General features: G+C 41.6%; 1 protein-coding gene across 1 annotated transcript; it reads right to left on the bottom strand.

Annotated features, from left to right (window-relative positions):
* Positions 1-1,744: 1,744 nt before the first annotated feature.
* Positions 1,745-12,778, bottom strand: kcnj12b (potassium inwardly rectifying channel subfamily J member 12b). Its single transcript, XM_086185212.1, has 4 exons — positions 12,573-12,778; positions 9,832-10,081; positions 5,868-5,980; positions 1,745-3,151 (listed from the first exon to the last, which is right to left on the bottom strand). The coding sequence occupies exon 4, from the start codon at positions 3,023-3,025 to the stop codon at positions 1,745-1,747; it is 1,281 nt and encodes a 426-aa protein (XP_086041338.1). The 5' UTR covers positions 3,026-3,151; positions 5,868-5,980; positions 9,832-10,081; positions 12,573-12,778.
* Between the last annotated feature and the right edge of the window lie 727 nt (positions 12,779-13,505).

The following is a 13,505-nucleotide window of genomic DNA, read 5'->3' on the forward strand; positions in this document are numbered from 1 at the left end:
ATTAACTTGTAACCTGATTTGATTAGTAGTGGAAACCCATCCAGCATCTGCTGCTATGTCATTTTGTTAGGGGTCATGGTTGCATCAACAACAGTCCCTTCTCAAAAGTTCAACCATGTCTTGAGAGCGTTTCTTTGCTCCCAGCGTCTGAACCCGAACCCTTTCATGTGCCATAAATAGAGCTGGGGAATATATACGGAGTCTGGGAACATACATTAGGACCCCTTATTTTCAGACAGGCACAGGAATGAGTCCCATAAGTTAGCACTTTTCTAACTTTCAGTTCCTGTGTGTCAAAGTCAGTTGGTTTTTGATGAAATGCCTGAAATAAGGTTTGTTGTTTGATATGTTTGTGGTATAATGATTGTGCGGCATGAAATACACCAGTTGATACTGCAATCATGACTCTTGAAGCTTTTATTAGTCTCAAAAATGGCGAATGCTAACAAGTGGCTTGACGAGGGCATTAACGGCAAAGTGAGAGGAAATAATCGCGACGACCCTGAAGTAATGTGTCTGTCATGAACTTCATTTAAAACCCACTGTTAGCATTTCATTTCTTTACCTGCTGTGTCTCCTTTTGTTCATTAAAGAGCGTATTTCCATCAACGATGTAAAATCCAAGGGTCAAGGGAGCTCCCATGGCGATGCTAACCTCCAGGTTGGCACACAAAAGTACATCTTCCCTAACAACACATAGAGAACATAGAAAACAACTTTCCCATTCTGTACCATACAAGCCTTGGGGATTTGAGGAGCCTGGGACACCAGGAATGACTTTGTATGTCTAAAAGCTTAAATCTGACAATCATTCCCACTTCAAGCATCGTGAGAAAGCACTTCTTTCTTTAAGCTCTTCTCTTTCATTTGCTGAGCTGCTTGTCACCTGCACAAATGCATTTGGAGAGAGACTATTTTGGAAATCTGCAAATGTCCAAACATTTCCAGTTAGCTTCAGGCGACACTTGCCTTTTTGCTGACAAAACTGGTATGCGGTTGGTAGAATTGAGAAGCCTGCTTTTATTTATTTATTTGTTTGTCCGTCAAAAAGTCAAGGTCCTGTTATATCAGAATTGGATGTTTGGGCAGTTTGTACTCTGCATTAATATAAAAGTAGGTGAGTGTAGCCACAGGAGCTAAAGGGTCTGATAGCAAACACATATTTAATACTCTCATAGCAACTATGCAAATGTTCCCCATTGGCTAAAATGAAAATGTAAATACTTTCCCTGTTGTGACGCGACACACCGTCCAGTTTATGTGATCAAAATGTTTATAACTCTACTGAGTCCCGTGTCTCCTGTAGCTGATATCCTATAATGTATTCTTATTGTTCATAAAGTCGGCTGCTGACCCGTGGTTGGTTTACTAAACTGCAAAGTGACAACTTCACCCTGCATTCAAGTGTAAACTGTATATTTGAGGACTGTGAACAGTACCTACACATTCTGACAGAGGTTTCTCAAAATATTCATACAAAACTACGCTGTCATGCATGCACCTTATAATTAGGATCATCTGCAAAAAAAGAGAGAAGTTTCTGTTTGATTTAGTTCAACAATCAATCCCAGGAAAGCAGCGAGAAATTGTGAGGTCCTCCTTGCCTCCACGGTGGAGATCGATGCTGATGTTTCTCCAGGTGTGGCGGGGGTCAACGCTTCTGTCGTCATATCAGTAAAACGTCCAGCCATGAGGCTAGCATTTCTCCGCATCAACACAAAAGAGTTTCTCTGGAAAGCTTCGGCTAAATTTCCGATTCTCTACGGGACGTCATTTGCCCGGGGTTGACCTGCTCATTCACCAGCTCTGACAAACACTTCCTGTCTTCCTCTCCCTCCACCTCCTCCTCCTCCTCCTCCTCCTCGTCCCTGCTGATGAAGGCCAGCTCGTTCTCATAGCAGAAGGAGTTGGCTCCAGATGTCGGAAACTTTCTCTCTTCCATGTCCTTGGCACTGCATCTTGGCGTGGATGGCACTTCGAATGTTTTGTGAAAGTAAGCGTAATCTATCCTGTACTGGCTCTTCTCCTCAAAGATGAGGGGCTCAAAGCGGTGTCCCCACAGGATCTCTGAGGACAGGTATGAGCTGCGTGCCTGCGTCGTCATGGCCGTGGCTTCCACCAGACCTTCAAGTATGATCACGATCTCAAAGTCAGATGTTTCAAGGTCTTGCTTGCTGATGCCAAACAGAGGACTCTCTTCATCTATTTCATGTATGACAGTGAGGGGCGCCACCAGAAACAGGCGGTCTGTGCCTTTATCGTAGCCAACGTTCATGTCAATCTGATCCAGGGGGATGTACTCGCCTTCCTCTGTGTACCTGGGCTTGACCAGCTGGGCTCTGACATGAGCCTCCACTATATGGCTTTTCCTTAAGTTAGCAACCCTGAACATGAGGCACAACTTCCCGTCACGCATGGCGATGACGGCGTTGTGACTGAAGAGTAAGGTCTGTGCTCGCTTTTTAGGTCTTGCCATCTTAGCCATGATTGCACCAATCATGAAGGCGTCAATGATGCAGCCCATGATTGATTGAAACACCACCATGAAGACAGCAGCAGGACATTCCTCTGTCACACAGCGAGCGCCGTATCCGATTGTTGTCTGGGTCTCAATGGAGAACAGGAAAGCTGCCACAAAGGTATTGACCTGTGTAACGCAGGGAACAAAACTGTCATCTCCCTCGGGATGGTCCATGTCACCATGCAGGAGGCCGATGACCCAAAACGCCAAGCCGAACAATAGCCAGGACGCCACAAACACCAGGCTAAATAGTAGGAACATGTATCGCCAGCGGATGTCCACACATGTGGTGAACATATCAGATATGTAGCGCTGTGACTTCTCATCCATGTTGGAGAAATGGATGTTGCACTGGCCTGTCTTGCTGACAAATCGACTGTGGTATTTACGTCTCGTGTGGATTTTTCCATTGCCAAAGCTGCCCACAGCAGGCATGGTACTAAGCCTTAGGCCGTCTTCTTCACAGGACAGGAAGCTATGGTGGTGGGCTCTTCCCACACTCATGCCTCAGTGGGGACAGCCACGTGGCTTCACACGATCAGCCCCGCTCATATAAAACAGACCGGGTTCACTGGAAGCTTTGTCCAACAACGACTCGACGGGAAATCAGACGTGAGGGCCGACTGTTTCCTGTTAAAGGACAGACATGATTAGAACTCGCCATCATCTATTATCGGTCCAATAGAGAATGAAGATAATAAAGTAACATAATACATTTATGTTGACACATTTGAAATAACCAGTATGCGTCTGACCTCAGCAGACTTGATGCACTTGTCTTTTTATAGCTCCAGTGTGAGCTGAGGTGAAACCTTATTTTTTCTAATTGTAAACAGAATCTTTCAGGAGTGACTCTTCTCAAACTGAGCTAAGTTAGAAATCTTTCAGTTTATATCAAACTGGCGTATTTTTTCGCCACTCATTTAGCAACTCATTTTAGTCAAATTACTGATGAATAATATGTGTTTTGTGGCATTACTATTTGTAGTCAACTGCCACATTTCGGTTCATATATTCAAAGGCCTATATTTGTGTTTTTTCCACTGCTCCATTGAAAATACTCTGCTTGTTTTCTCCCATCAACAAGTAACAGAAATAGCAATCTAATCCAATGCCCTGCCATTTTATATGACATATCTACTGTTTCTTCCAGCTGGCACAACTATTAGAGTCACTAGAGTACTGCGATGATGAGCCTGTGCGATTCCCCTGTGAGGCTTCTCTGGAAAATAATATGGGTCTAAAAAAAAAAAGAAGAGTCTGAAAATTTCACATCGTGGACAAGAGTGATAAAAAAATAGTTTGAAGACGAACTGACTGAATCGCTTCAAATCAACATAAACACTAATGGAGGATATATATCCCGAGAGGGGGAATTTCATCTGGATTCTTTATCACAACTTCAGTCTTCAGCATATCAAAAAAAAAAAAAAAGTTACGAAAAAATTAACCAAGATCTTAAATTATGCTGTTTTGGGGTAAAACACAAGGCAAGACAGAGGAGGCAGAGGCTCTTCTCTGCTCTGTGCTGCTTCGTGTAACCGAGACCCACAGACACCGGCTAGTTGGTGGTGAACGGTCAGGTTAGCATACCTCCGTCAAAAGTCAGCAGGTCTCTGTGGGTCTCATCTTCATGCACAGAGGAGAGGGCGTCTCTCCTCCGTCTGACTCTGGGGGGATGAAAAGTTAGTGAATTTACCCCAAAAAGTTGTCATGCTACTTTCAAGTTGGATAGACAGGTCGCAGGCTTGACAGTTCATTAGTTCAACCAATTTAACATATTTGTTGCCTTATAATTGCAGAGGAATTGTTAGTTTGCACAGCATTTCCGAATGCCCTTCTACACAAAGAAATATGCTTATTAAATACATTTTCTAGACAGGAAATATTTCATCTCGTGTGAATTAGTTTTTGATTCAATGTTTAGGTTTCAAATTTCAAATATGACACTGATGTTCTTACGTTTGGGAATGTTTGATTCAAACTATGGCAAAAGAAACAACAGTGCATAATATTTCTATCCAATGAAATGTTCAAGGAGTTTTATTATAAATTCTGAGGTATAGCAAGAACATTCCTTGATGCATCAAATTCCAGGTGCGTTTGTTTCTCACACAACCATCACTTAAAGGATCAACTGTCATGTCAAGGACATGATGGTTTAGGTACAGTGAGTAAATCTGGATAATTCATAGAAGAAGACACATCTACAGCCACACTAAGAGCTGTATTGAGCTGTACAGAGGTGCTTTGAGCTAAATGCTAACAGCAGCTAACACACTCACACTGGTAATGGTTGCTAAGTAATCATAGCCTGTTGTTTACCATATTTAGCGTCCTAATTTCAGGTGTGAGGCATTCTATTTTTCTCAAATTATGATTAAAGCCATGTCGGGCTGATGGCTGGAGTGTGACCCAAGAGATGTTTGTTCATGTATGTTCAAGAACATGCGCACGAAATTTCATGGTAAGTCATATAATTTGAGATATCTATCACAACATCCCCATAGATTTGCCTTTATCATAACTGACAAGCTCATCTATTAGCACCAACACTGAAAAGACTTGGGCAGATCCTGCGAAAAGGTTTTTTTTGTTTTGTTTTGATCCATTTAAGACATTTTTCCTCCACGAATGTTCAAAATATCTGGTGCTTTTATTTTATAATAGTTAAACACTTAGCTTGTTGTTTCCATTTAGCCTTCATTTTTTAAGACGCTTCCAGTCTACAAAACTGTAGGGACCCAGAGGAAGAAGCTTAAACTACAGGTCAGAACGGGTTAAACTGTCTATTAGTTCATTATTATTGGAGTGATTGGTCATGATATTATTGTCTCTTAGTACATCTGACAACTCAAAGACTAGAACTTCATGCGTTCTGTTCACAAAGTAGGAGTTCTCTGGAGTCTCTCCGAGAGACGTGATGCATTTTAGAAAATAAAATATTGATCGTCAGGAACTCATAATGCTGAAGGAACAGTGGTTAACCCTCCTTACAGATGATCAAATGATGCAGCTGAAGTATGTTGCAGACCATACAGATTGAGACTCACTTATTCTACTGTGATTGAGTGCTTGTTAGCGTGTACGTGTGTGTGTATGTGTGTGTTTGTGTGTGTTTGTGTGTGTGTGTTACACAGCAGTTGCTGTCTCTCAATGCTCTGGTTGCTAGGAAGCAGGATGTTGAGTGTTGTAGGGATATTATTATCTAATATTCTGTGCGATTGCACCATCATTGCCTCTCACGCTGCGATCTTAACACTGGAGCACAGTTTCGTTGATTTTTCTGTCAAAATCTGAATCTGGACATTTTAAAAGATGAGATGTACAAGAGCAAACAACTCACCTTGTCTGCAGTTGTTCCTGTTGAATGTGGATTTCCAACTTTGTTTTACTTCCAGTTGTTTAGCCAAACTGTTGCATGTTTCTGTCTTCTGTCATGGGTAGAACCACGCTATCCTGGTGAGGTAGACACGCAAATGAGCGGTGAACACCTTCATTTCTTTCCCTCCTGGTTTGAACGAAACTGATCCTCTCTTCAACGAGGACAGCATTACAATCACCCCTGATGCCAAGTCCTCCGAAGTTGGATTGAGATGCAGTTGATCAGAGACAGAAAGAAAGAGTCATAATTTTCCACCTCGAAAGAATCAGATGACCTACGCTAGTCAGATAAATACAGTAGATGTTCATTAGCTTGAATGGCTTGTGGAATCCAATCTAATAAAAAAAAAAAATCAATCCACTCTTAACTCTCTCGATTATTTTGCTGTCACGGGCAGTCGATGGCGTCTCTCCTTCCATGTGTCAAACACTTTCTTAGCATATCTGCTATCTGATCTTGTTCTGCTGCAGATCCCACTCTGTATCCCACATCCAATGAACTATTGCTCACTGCACCGCTCAGCGCTCGTCCTCCCCCTCCCTTCCACTGTGTCACTGTAGATACTTGGCATTTGGAGAGTGCATGCTCTTCCCTTACCACCAGTGCTGGTCAGCATTGCTCTGACTTGAAAAGACCTACTGGCTTATTTAAGATGGATGTGTACTGCAGAATTCAGTCAACCGAACATTTCAAAACTAATTTCTTTGCTTTTTTGGAGGGGGGTGGGGCTCATTTTAAAGTATCTATTCTCCTGAACAGTTGCTAGATAACTCCATACACGGATCAATAAATATTTACAAGTGGCTTTTCTGAAAAGCTAGTAAAATTAGACACACTGCCTGCTCAATGAGAGTATTATTGGTTCAGATGTAAGACAGACAATGCTGTTCTTCTAAATCATTGTCCTACTCTGTAATGTTGCTTAACAGATCATAGAGTGGGTGGTGTCATCTCCATTTTGGCTCATTCAAAAAGAAAATCAACACTTTCAAAGTCTGATGGAGGCAGCTTCTCGCTGTTCACATGGAAGAAATCATCAACTAAGATGTTAGTCTTTTGATTGTATGTAGACAAAATGGTGGCACACTGGAGTTTGTTGCAAACATTGACACAAATTTGAACTCTAAAGGTATAGTTTTATGCATAAGGGCAGCATGGCTCAGAGGTGGAGTGGCCGTCTAGCAACCTAAGGGTTGCTGGTTCAATCTCATGTCCCCCAGTGACCACGTCCAAGTATCCTTGAGCAAGATAACGAGCCCCTAATTGCTCCTGATGGCCCTGCGACAGACTGGTGACCCGTCCAGGGTGAAACCTGCCTCTCGCTCAGGATGCAGCCGGGAGTTTGTCAGAAAACCTACAAATCATCGTCAAACAAGGATTTCCTCATTGAAAAGCTCTAACATAAGAGTGTGTAATATTAGCAAGCTAGTTAGCAAGCTAGGGATTTTACACAACCATTTTGACAAGATACGTAACATGCCTCCTTGATTAGAAAAAGAGAAGATCAACACCAAAGCTGCTCCAACTAAAAATACAAACTTTTACTGGTGGATATATAATCGCAACTTCCATCCAATTTGCGATTACTCTCAAGGAGACCAAAAATTACACACTGTAGCTTTAACATTCATTGAGAGTTGCTGCTTCTTTAAGAGGTATGCTTAAGTATGCTTGTGACACTTGAGACGTCACAGCATCAATCACGATTCCTCCTCTGTGTTCCATAAATGTCTGCTAAAATTTCATGGCAATTCACACGTGTGCACCCACACTTACTTTCTAAACACTCCAGACTGAAATACATCTTTGTTATAAACCCAACATTTGTTTTGACAAATCCAAAACTGCAGGAGTTTCAGAAATGTTTTTACGTGACAGAAACAGGATCAGTAGTTCCAGTTCTTGCCTGACCCAGATTCACCAGAGGCCATAACACAGCTGGACGGAAGGTGTGTGTGACACCGCAATATGACGGCTTCCAAGGAAGCTAAGTCAAGGTTGTCTGCTGGGTATCAGTTTTCCAATTGTAACGACAAGTAATATTTGACCTTTGGGACACAGTTAAGACTTGTGTGACTTTGATTCTTTTCAAAGGTTAACATTTGGCAAACATGCAACTCTTCATTTAGACATGAAATTGTTTATGGTGTTTTATAGACAGTGTGTTCGATGTGCAGTAAACATCCATTTAACTTGTGAGTGTTAATGTTACGTGACATTTCTGAAGCTGTGACTTGTTTAATGGACGAGATTTTACTGACTGACTGGATGTTCACTGTATAAAATCATTCAGAATGGTACCAGGTACTATAAAACGAGGATCCTTGTGTGCATGCGGCTGAATGTGTGTATTTGCAGCTTTGCATCCCAACATTACCGTTACTGTTGTGATGTCAGGCCTGTAAATGGGTCAGGGGGTTCAGTCAGGATATGCAGACCAGTTGGGGATTTTAAAGTGTGCAAACGGGACAGCGAGAGCCTACAGCCGATACCTCGCACCCAGTGAGTTATTTAAAGGCCGCCTCACTGCGGCAGGACAAAGTGGGCCAGGCTCGACCATATTGCCGACCTGGGCTGCATCATTTGATCACTCGATCACTTTTTCAGATTGCAGAGCTCTTCTGATTCATTTCAAGTGATATTTCATGTTGTGATTATCCCTGTGTGGTAGAGAAGACACCGCTCAGAGCACAGGATGTTTACTCAGAGGCTCAGTTAGTCGTGAGGATAATTGGTTCTGGCAGGACACTCAGGATCAGGAGCATAGCAGGTACTCCAATTATACTACTGTGTAACCGTCTGTTTAGTTCGGTTTCAGCAGCACTCCTGCGGCTCTTGCTCACTTGCTGTGTGCTTCTGCTCTTCCTGTTCCATTGTTCTGTTTTCTATAAATATATACTGTACCAGTGCTGGTGAGAATGAAATCAATCACACAGTCAATCGGCCTATTTATTCACTTGTCTGCTGTACTTGTTTCATCTTGATAGACGCGCAAATGTAAAATCTCCGGAAGAGAGCTTGAAGCAAATATTTATCCATCAGCTGGACTGAACAAATCGAATCAGCTAGTGGTGCTTAGCACATCATGAGCATGCTAAAGCAAAATTAAGAACATCAGAGCAGAAGCCAGGCATTACTGAATTGTTGAGCAAATTGCTTTCACCATTTTTTAAAACAGTGGCTGAGATGCTTTCTATTTTAAAAAGAAGGCCAACTTTTTAGAGCTGGTGATCAGCAACAATCAGGTGATCACCTCACAGTAAGAAGGTTCCAGGTTTGAGTCCTGGCTCCAGCACAGGATCTTTCTGTGTGGAGTCTCCATGTTCTACCTGTTCCTGTGTGGGTTCTCTCTGGTACTCCAGCTTCCTCCCACAGTCCAAAGACATCAAGAGAGGACGAGGCTGATTGATACTCTAAATTGACCGTAGGTGTGACTGTGAGTGTGAATGGTTATCTGTCTCTATGTGTTGGTCCTGAGATGGACTGGTGACCTGTCCAGGGTGAACCCTGCCTCTCACCTGAAGGCTGCTGGGATAGGCTCCAGCCCCCCCACGAGCCTTAACAGTATTAGAACATGGATGGGTAGTAGCAGTAGCAGTAGTAGTAGTTGTAAACTCTATTTATTGAGTGTGTACATTCGCCTATTTTTGATATATTATTACTGTAAAAGTTTATATTTTCTCCCCTATTGTTTTTTTTGTTTTTTTTTACAAAGTGCACACATTGTTACCCTTGTGTTGTTGTTTTGTTTTTACCTATCATTGCCCTACAGACGTCATTCAGGCAAGATATATCCCATTAAACCTTTCTTACAGAGTATCTACTGATCCACAGAGTACTTGCACACAGCACAAGAGAAGAACATACATATTAAATGAAACCAAGAAAACAGTAGAAATGATCAATATGCACAAGAAGTACTCACGCCGGTATAAGAGTCTTGGTTTGCAGCCGACGCCTACAAAAACTATCTGTGGGTGGGGAGGAGAGGCATTGGTGCTGCACACACACCAGCGATGGGGCTTTCTAGGGAGATTTCAATGATACGTTTCCAGTTTGGGAATATAACTCTCACTTTGGGCATCCATGTTAGCCCCCACCACAGAAGAGGTGGACAGATCAACTTTCTGCAGGGTTTAAGTTTGTTGCGGGGCTCCTCTTGATCTCTAACGGTCCTGAGGAGATGAGATGATGGGATGATTAATCAATAACTTAACTGAGGTACATGAATCGCTTATTAGACAATAAATCATCTGTCCTTTTTGACGTGAACTTCCCAAAAACTGTTTACGTGAACATATGTTAGTTTTCCCATTTGTCCTGCACAACATACGCTATGTGTTTGGATTAATTATCAGTCAGCAGCTTTGACAATTTTTTGCGTTGAAATACCCTTAAAAATGCAAGAGTTTATGAAATAATTCATTGTTGAGGACCTCCCAGGTTACATCGTAGCTCAGTGATGCAAATTTGTAACAATTAAGCAAATTAAAGAGATCAATTTGCGCTCTGCGGGGCCCCTGCAGGTCCGGGGGCCGCTGTGCCCAAGCCAAAAACCAAAGATGAAACCTGCACTGTAAAGTATCAATTTAACTTTCTGTCAGTTTGCCTCATATTTGGACTGTTTTTTATTATTATTATCATCTTTGGAACAGTAAACATACAGACGATTTTGCAAATAAATTGAAGTTTGGAGAGTTTTGAGCCATAAGTAATAATTAGCTCACAGTATTTCTGATGAAAGCATATTAAAAAAGCTAAACATCAGCAAATCTCCTTCTAGCTGTCTGCAGCAGAGACTTTACCAAGAGATACTTTGAAAATCAGACGGACGATATTGTGTTTTTCAATTTGAATTATGAATTTTTTAACAGCCTGAAAACTGTAGATCATGAATTCTAAATCTGGCTTGTATGGAAAGCGAAACTGTTATTGTGATCTACGTTTATAATTTTGCTATTTGTATTCAAGCCTGATAAATGGGAACATATATTCAGAGATTTTTTTTTTACTGGATCATTTTGCAATTCCCATATTTGACAGAAAAAATGCTTCACACCTATTTTTAATCCAACCAGCTGGTTCTGAACATATTTTAGCTGTGGAGCAGAAAAAGAGTGGAGTCTATTACTGCACTTCCCCAAATATCAATCAGCCTCATCGTCCTCCGTGCCGAGGCTGCCAAACTAACGTCGGTGCCAAATGTATATTTGTCGAAGGTGAATGATGTGGGCTTTTTCGATTGTCATGGAAACACTGACAAATTTTAGTTTGAGCAAACAAGTTGCATGTAGGTCACCCGCCTCTGGCCCTGATTTTATAACACCGCATTAAACTCTTTTGCTTTTTCGACTGATTTGGAAACAGACCTGAGTCACACGTGAGAGAAAACACGATCAGAGTTTTGGTGCTTTCAGCTGTGAACAGGACTGAAGTGCATCACGGGGGAGGCAGGCCGCGCTGGCTGCTCAGAGCCTGGATGCTGGTTGCAGTAATTGATCTTTGCATGACTAAATGGGACGTTTATTTTTACAGGCTGCGCAGGTGCACCTGGGTTCTGGTGTGTCTGCAACGGCCACTGATCATGCGTGAGGGGCCTGGAGCATTTGTGGGGCAGCTTGGCTCAGAAACAAAACAGCAAGTGCGCACGCACACACACACGCACACACACACACATACACACACACACATAACCGTAAACTGGTTTAATTTCAAAGAAATGAAGTTACTGTGATGAGGTTGTATTTGAGCTCCATTTCTTCTTGACACACTGTAAACTGAAGGAATTTAAAAAAAACCAACCCTGGCAGATTGTCAAAGTCCTGTTTGGACTTTTGATTTTTTTGGACCCTTTTATTATTATCATCATGGATTCCGATCAAACTCTTTTTCTGTGGTGATTTACATTTTTTTTTGTCAGTATGGGTTTATTTGTATCAAGACTTTATTTTCCGTTGTATTTTCTTGTTTGCTGACTTCTGCCTCTTTTTTTAATTCATCTGTTGACTCCTGCCTCCTCACTTCATGTCCAAAAGAAACATTTCAGGAATTACTTTCAAAAAAGAAATGACTTACATTTTTCTTATTCCCCCGAATCAAAATTAAAACAGACAAACATTTTTTTAACTATTTGAGGTAAAGGATGAGATCTAACCGACACACCAAATGTTGTAAGGATGCAGTAGGACAGGTTTTCTGATTGTGTTGGTCAGTCTTCCTTGTTAATAATCCCATTTTTCTTCATTAAATGTTTTAAGATATGTGATATTATCGTACACGATGATGCAATATCATGCAAGGGGAGCATTTCTAATATTTCGTCATACACTATATTTTTAAAAAGAAAAGACTGTTATAAATCGATTTTAAAAAGAAAGAAACAGATGCAAATTTAGCCTTGATTCCAATGGTGAGTGACGTAAAAAGTAAAGAAATGATGGGACAAAAAAGTTTAAATGATGATATGATTTAATGATTTTGTAATTATATTGAATCTTTTTTTTCAATTTCAAATTTGCTTGCCCTAAACGGTTTCCATACAGCTGTCACACCTGGGTCACCGACTAAAACCTGACGAGCAGAATGGAAGCCAATATTAATCTCTCACACTTTTACTTTCAAGACAAAAATGAACTTTCATTCATGTAATTATGGACATGAATTTACCAGTGATGTGTTCCTCTGGAGTCTTGCTGAGCCGCCTTATTCTTTAGTCCTGGTTCATGTTCTTGCTGTGCTGTGCAGGACTGCTGTTTCCGGCTGCGTGTTGTTTGTTTCACCGCGAGCCAGAAACGCTCACAGGTGCAGAATTAGCCATGATTGATAACATTGAGAATGTTTTGCTCTTTCGAAGTGTCGTCTCACATGACTGGAGCTTCTCACGCAGCGGTTTAATGAGGTGTGATGTTCTTCTTTAGGGGTGTGACTCCAAGGAACTGAGCAACATCAGAGATTAGGTTCTGCACGGGGACAGTGGAGCTGTGATTTATAATCTACAGGGTAATGAGGTCTCTGGAGATGTGATTATTATCATTATTAATCTACGATTCCGTAGAATTAAGTTCTGCAGGGATACATATTAATCTCTTCTTGCAACATTCTAGAAAATTCTATCCGTAAAGGTGAACCGGGTTTTGCAGTGACACGTCTCTGCACGATGTGCGACTTAAATGTCGACACCAAGAGGCTGCATGAAGCGGTGAGAGTTCAAAAGTTCAGAATCAGGGACTCGTCTAGTTGTATGACAGGTGGTCTGCAAGAGAAATGTGTTATCACTTTTACACTGGCTCGATCTACTTCAGTGTGTGTGTGTGTGTGTGTGTGTGTGTGTGTGTGCACAGTGTTTCCTGCACCAGCCTCCCTCCTGCTTGCTGCTGGGTACAAGTTTATACTGTCACACACTGTAAATAGACGTTGACATAACCGGAGCTTCATATTTTGCCAGATATCTTCGCCTCTCATAAATCCAGATAGATTGACGTGTGAGATGCATCAGCACCTTTTCCTTAAATACACATTTTACAGCAGGAGGTGCGAGCATGTTGTGAAAACCAAGCAGGCTGATATTAATATGTGACCCAAATCTCTACCGACACTCGA

This window comes from Aulostomus chinensis, chromosome 18, assembly GCF_037954235.1.
Source record: "Aulostomus chinensis isolate RoL2024-O1b breed Wild chromosome 18, RoL_Achi_v1.0, whole genome shotgun sequence".
In the NCBI taxonomy this organism is placed as follows: Eukaryota; Metazoa; Chordata; class Actinopteri; order Syngnathiformes; family Aulostomidae; genus Aulostomus; species Aulostomus chinensis.

Excerpts from the sequence above, each read along its gene's own strand:
- kcnj12b (XM_086185212.1), bottom strand. The coding sequence starts at position 3,025 with ATGAGTGTGGGAAGAGCCCACCACCATAGCTTCCTGTCCTGTGAAGAA.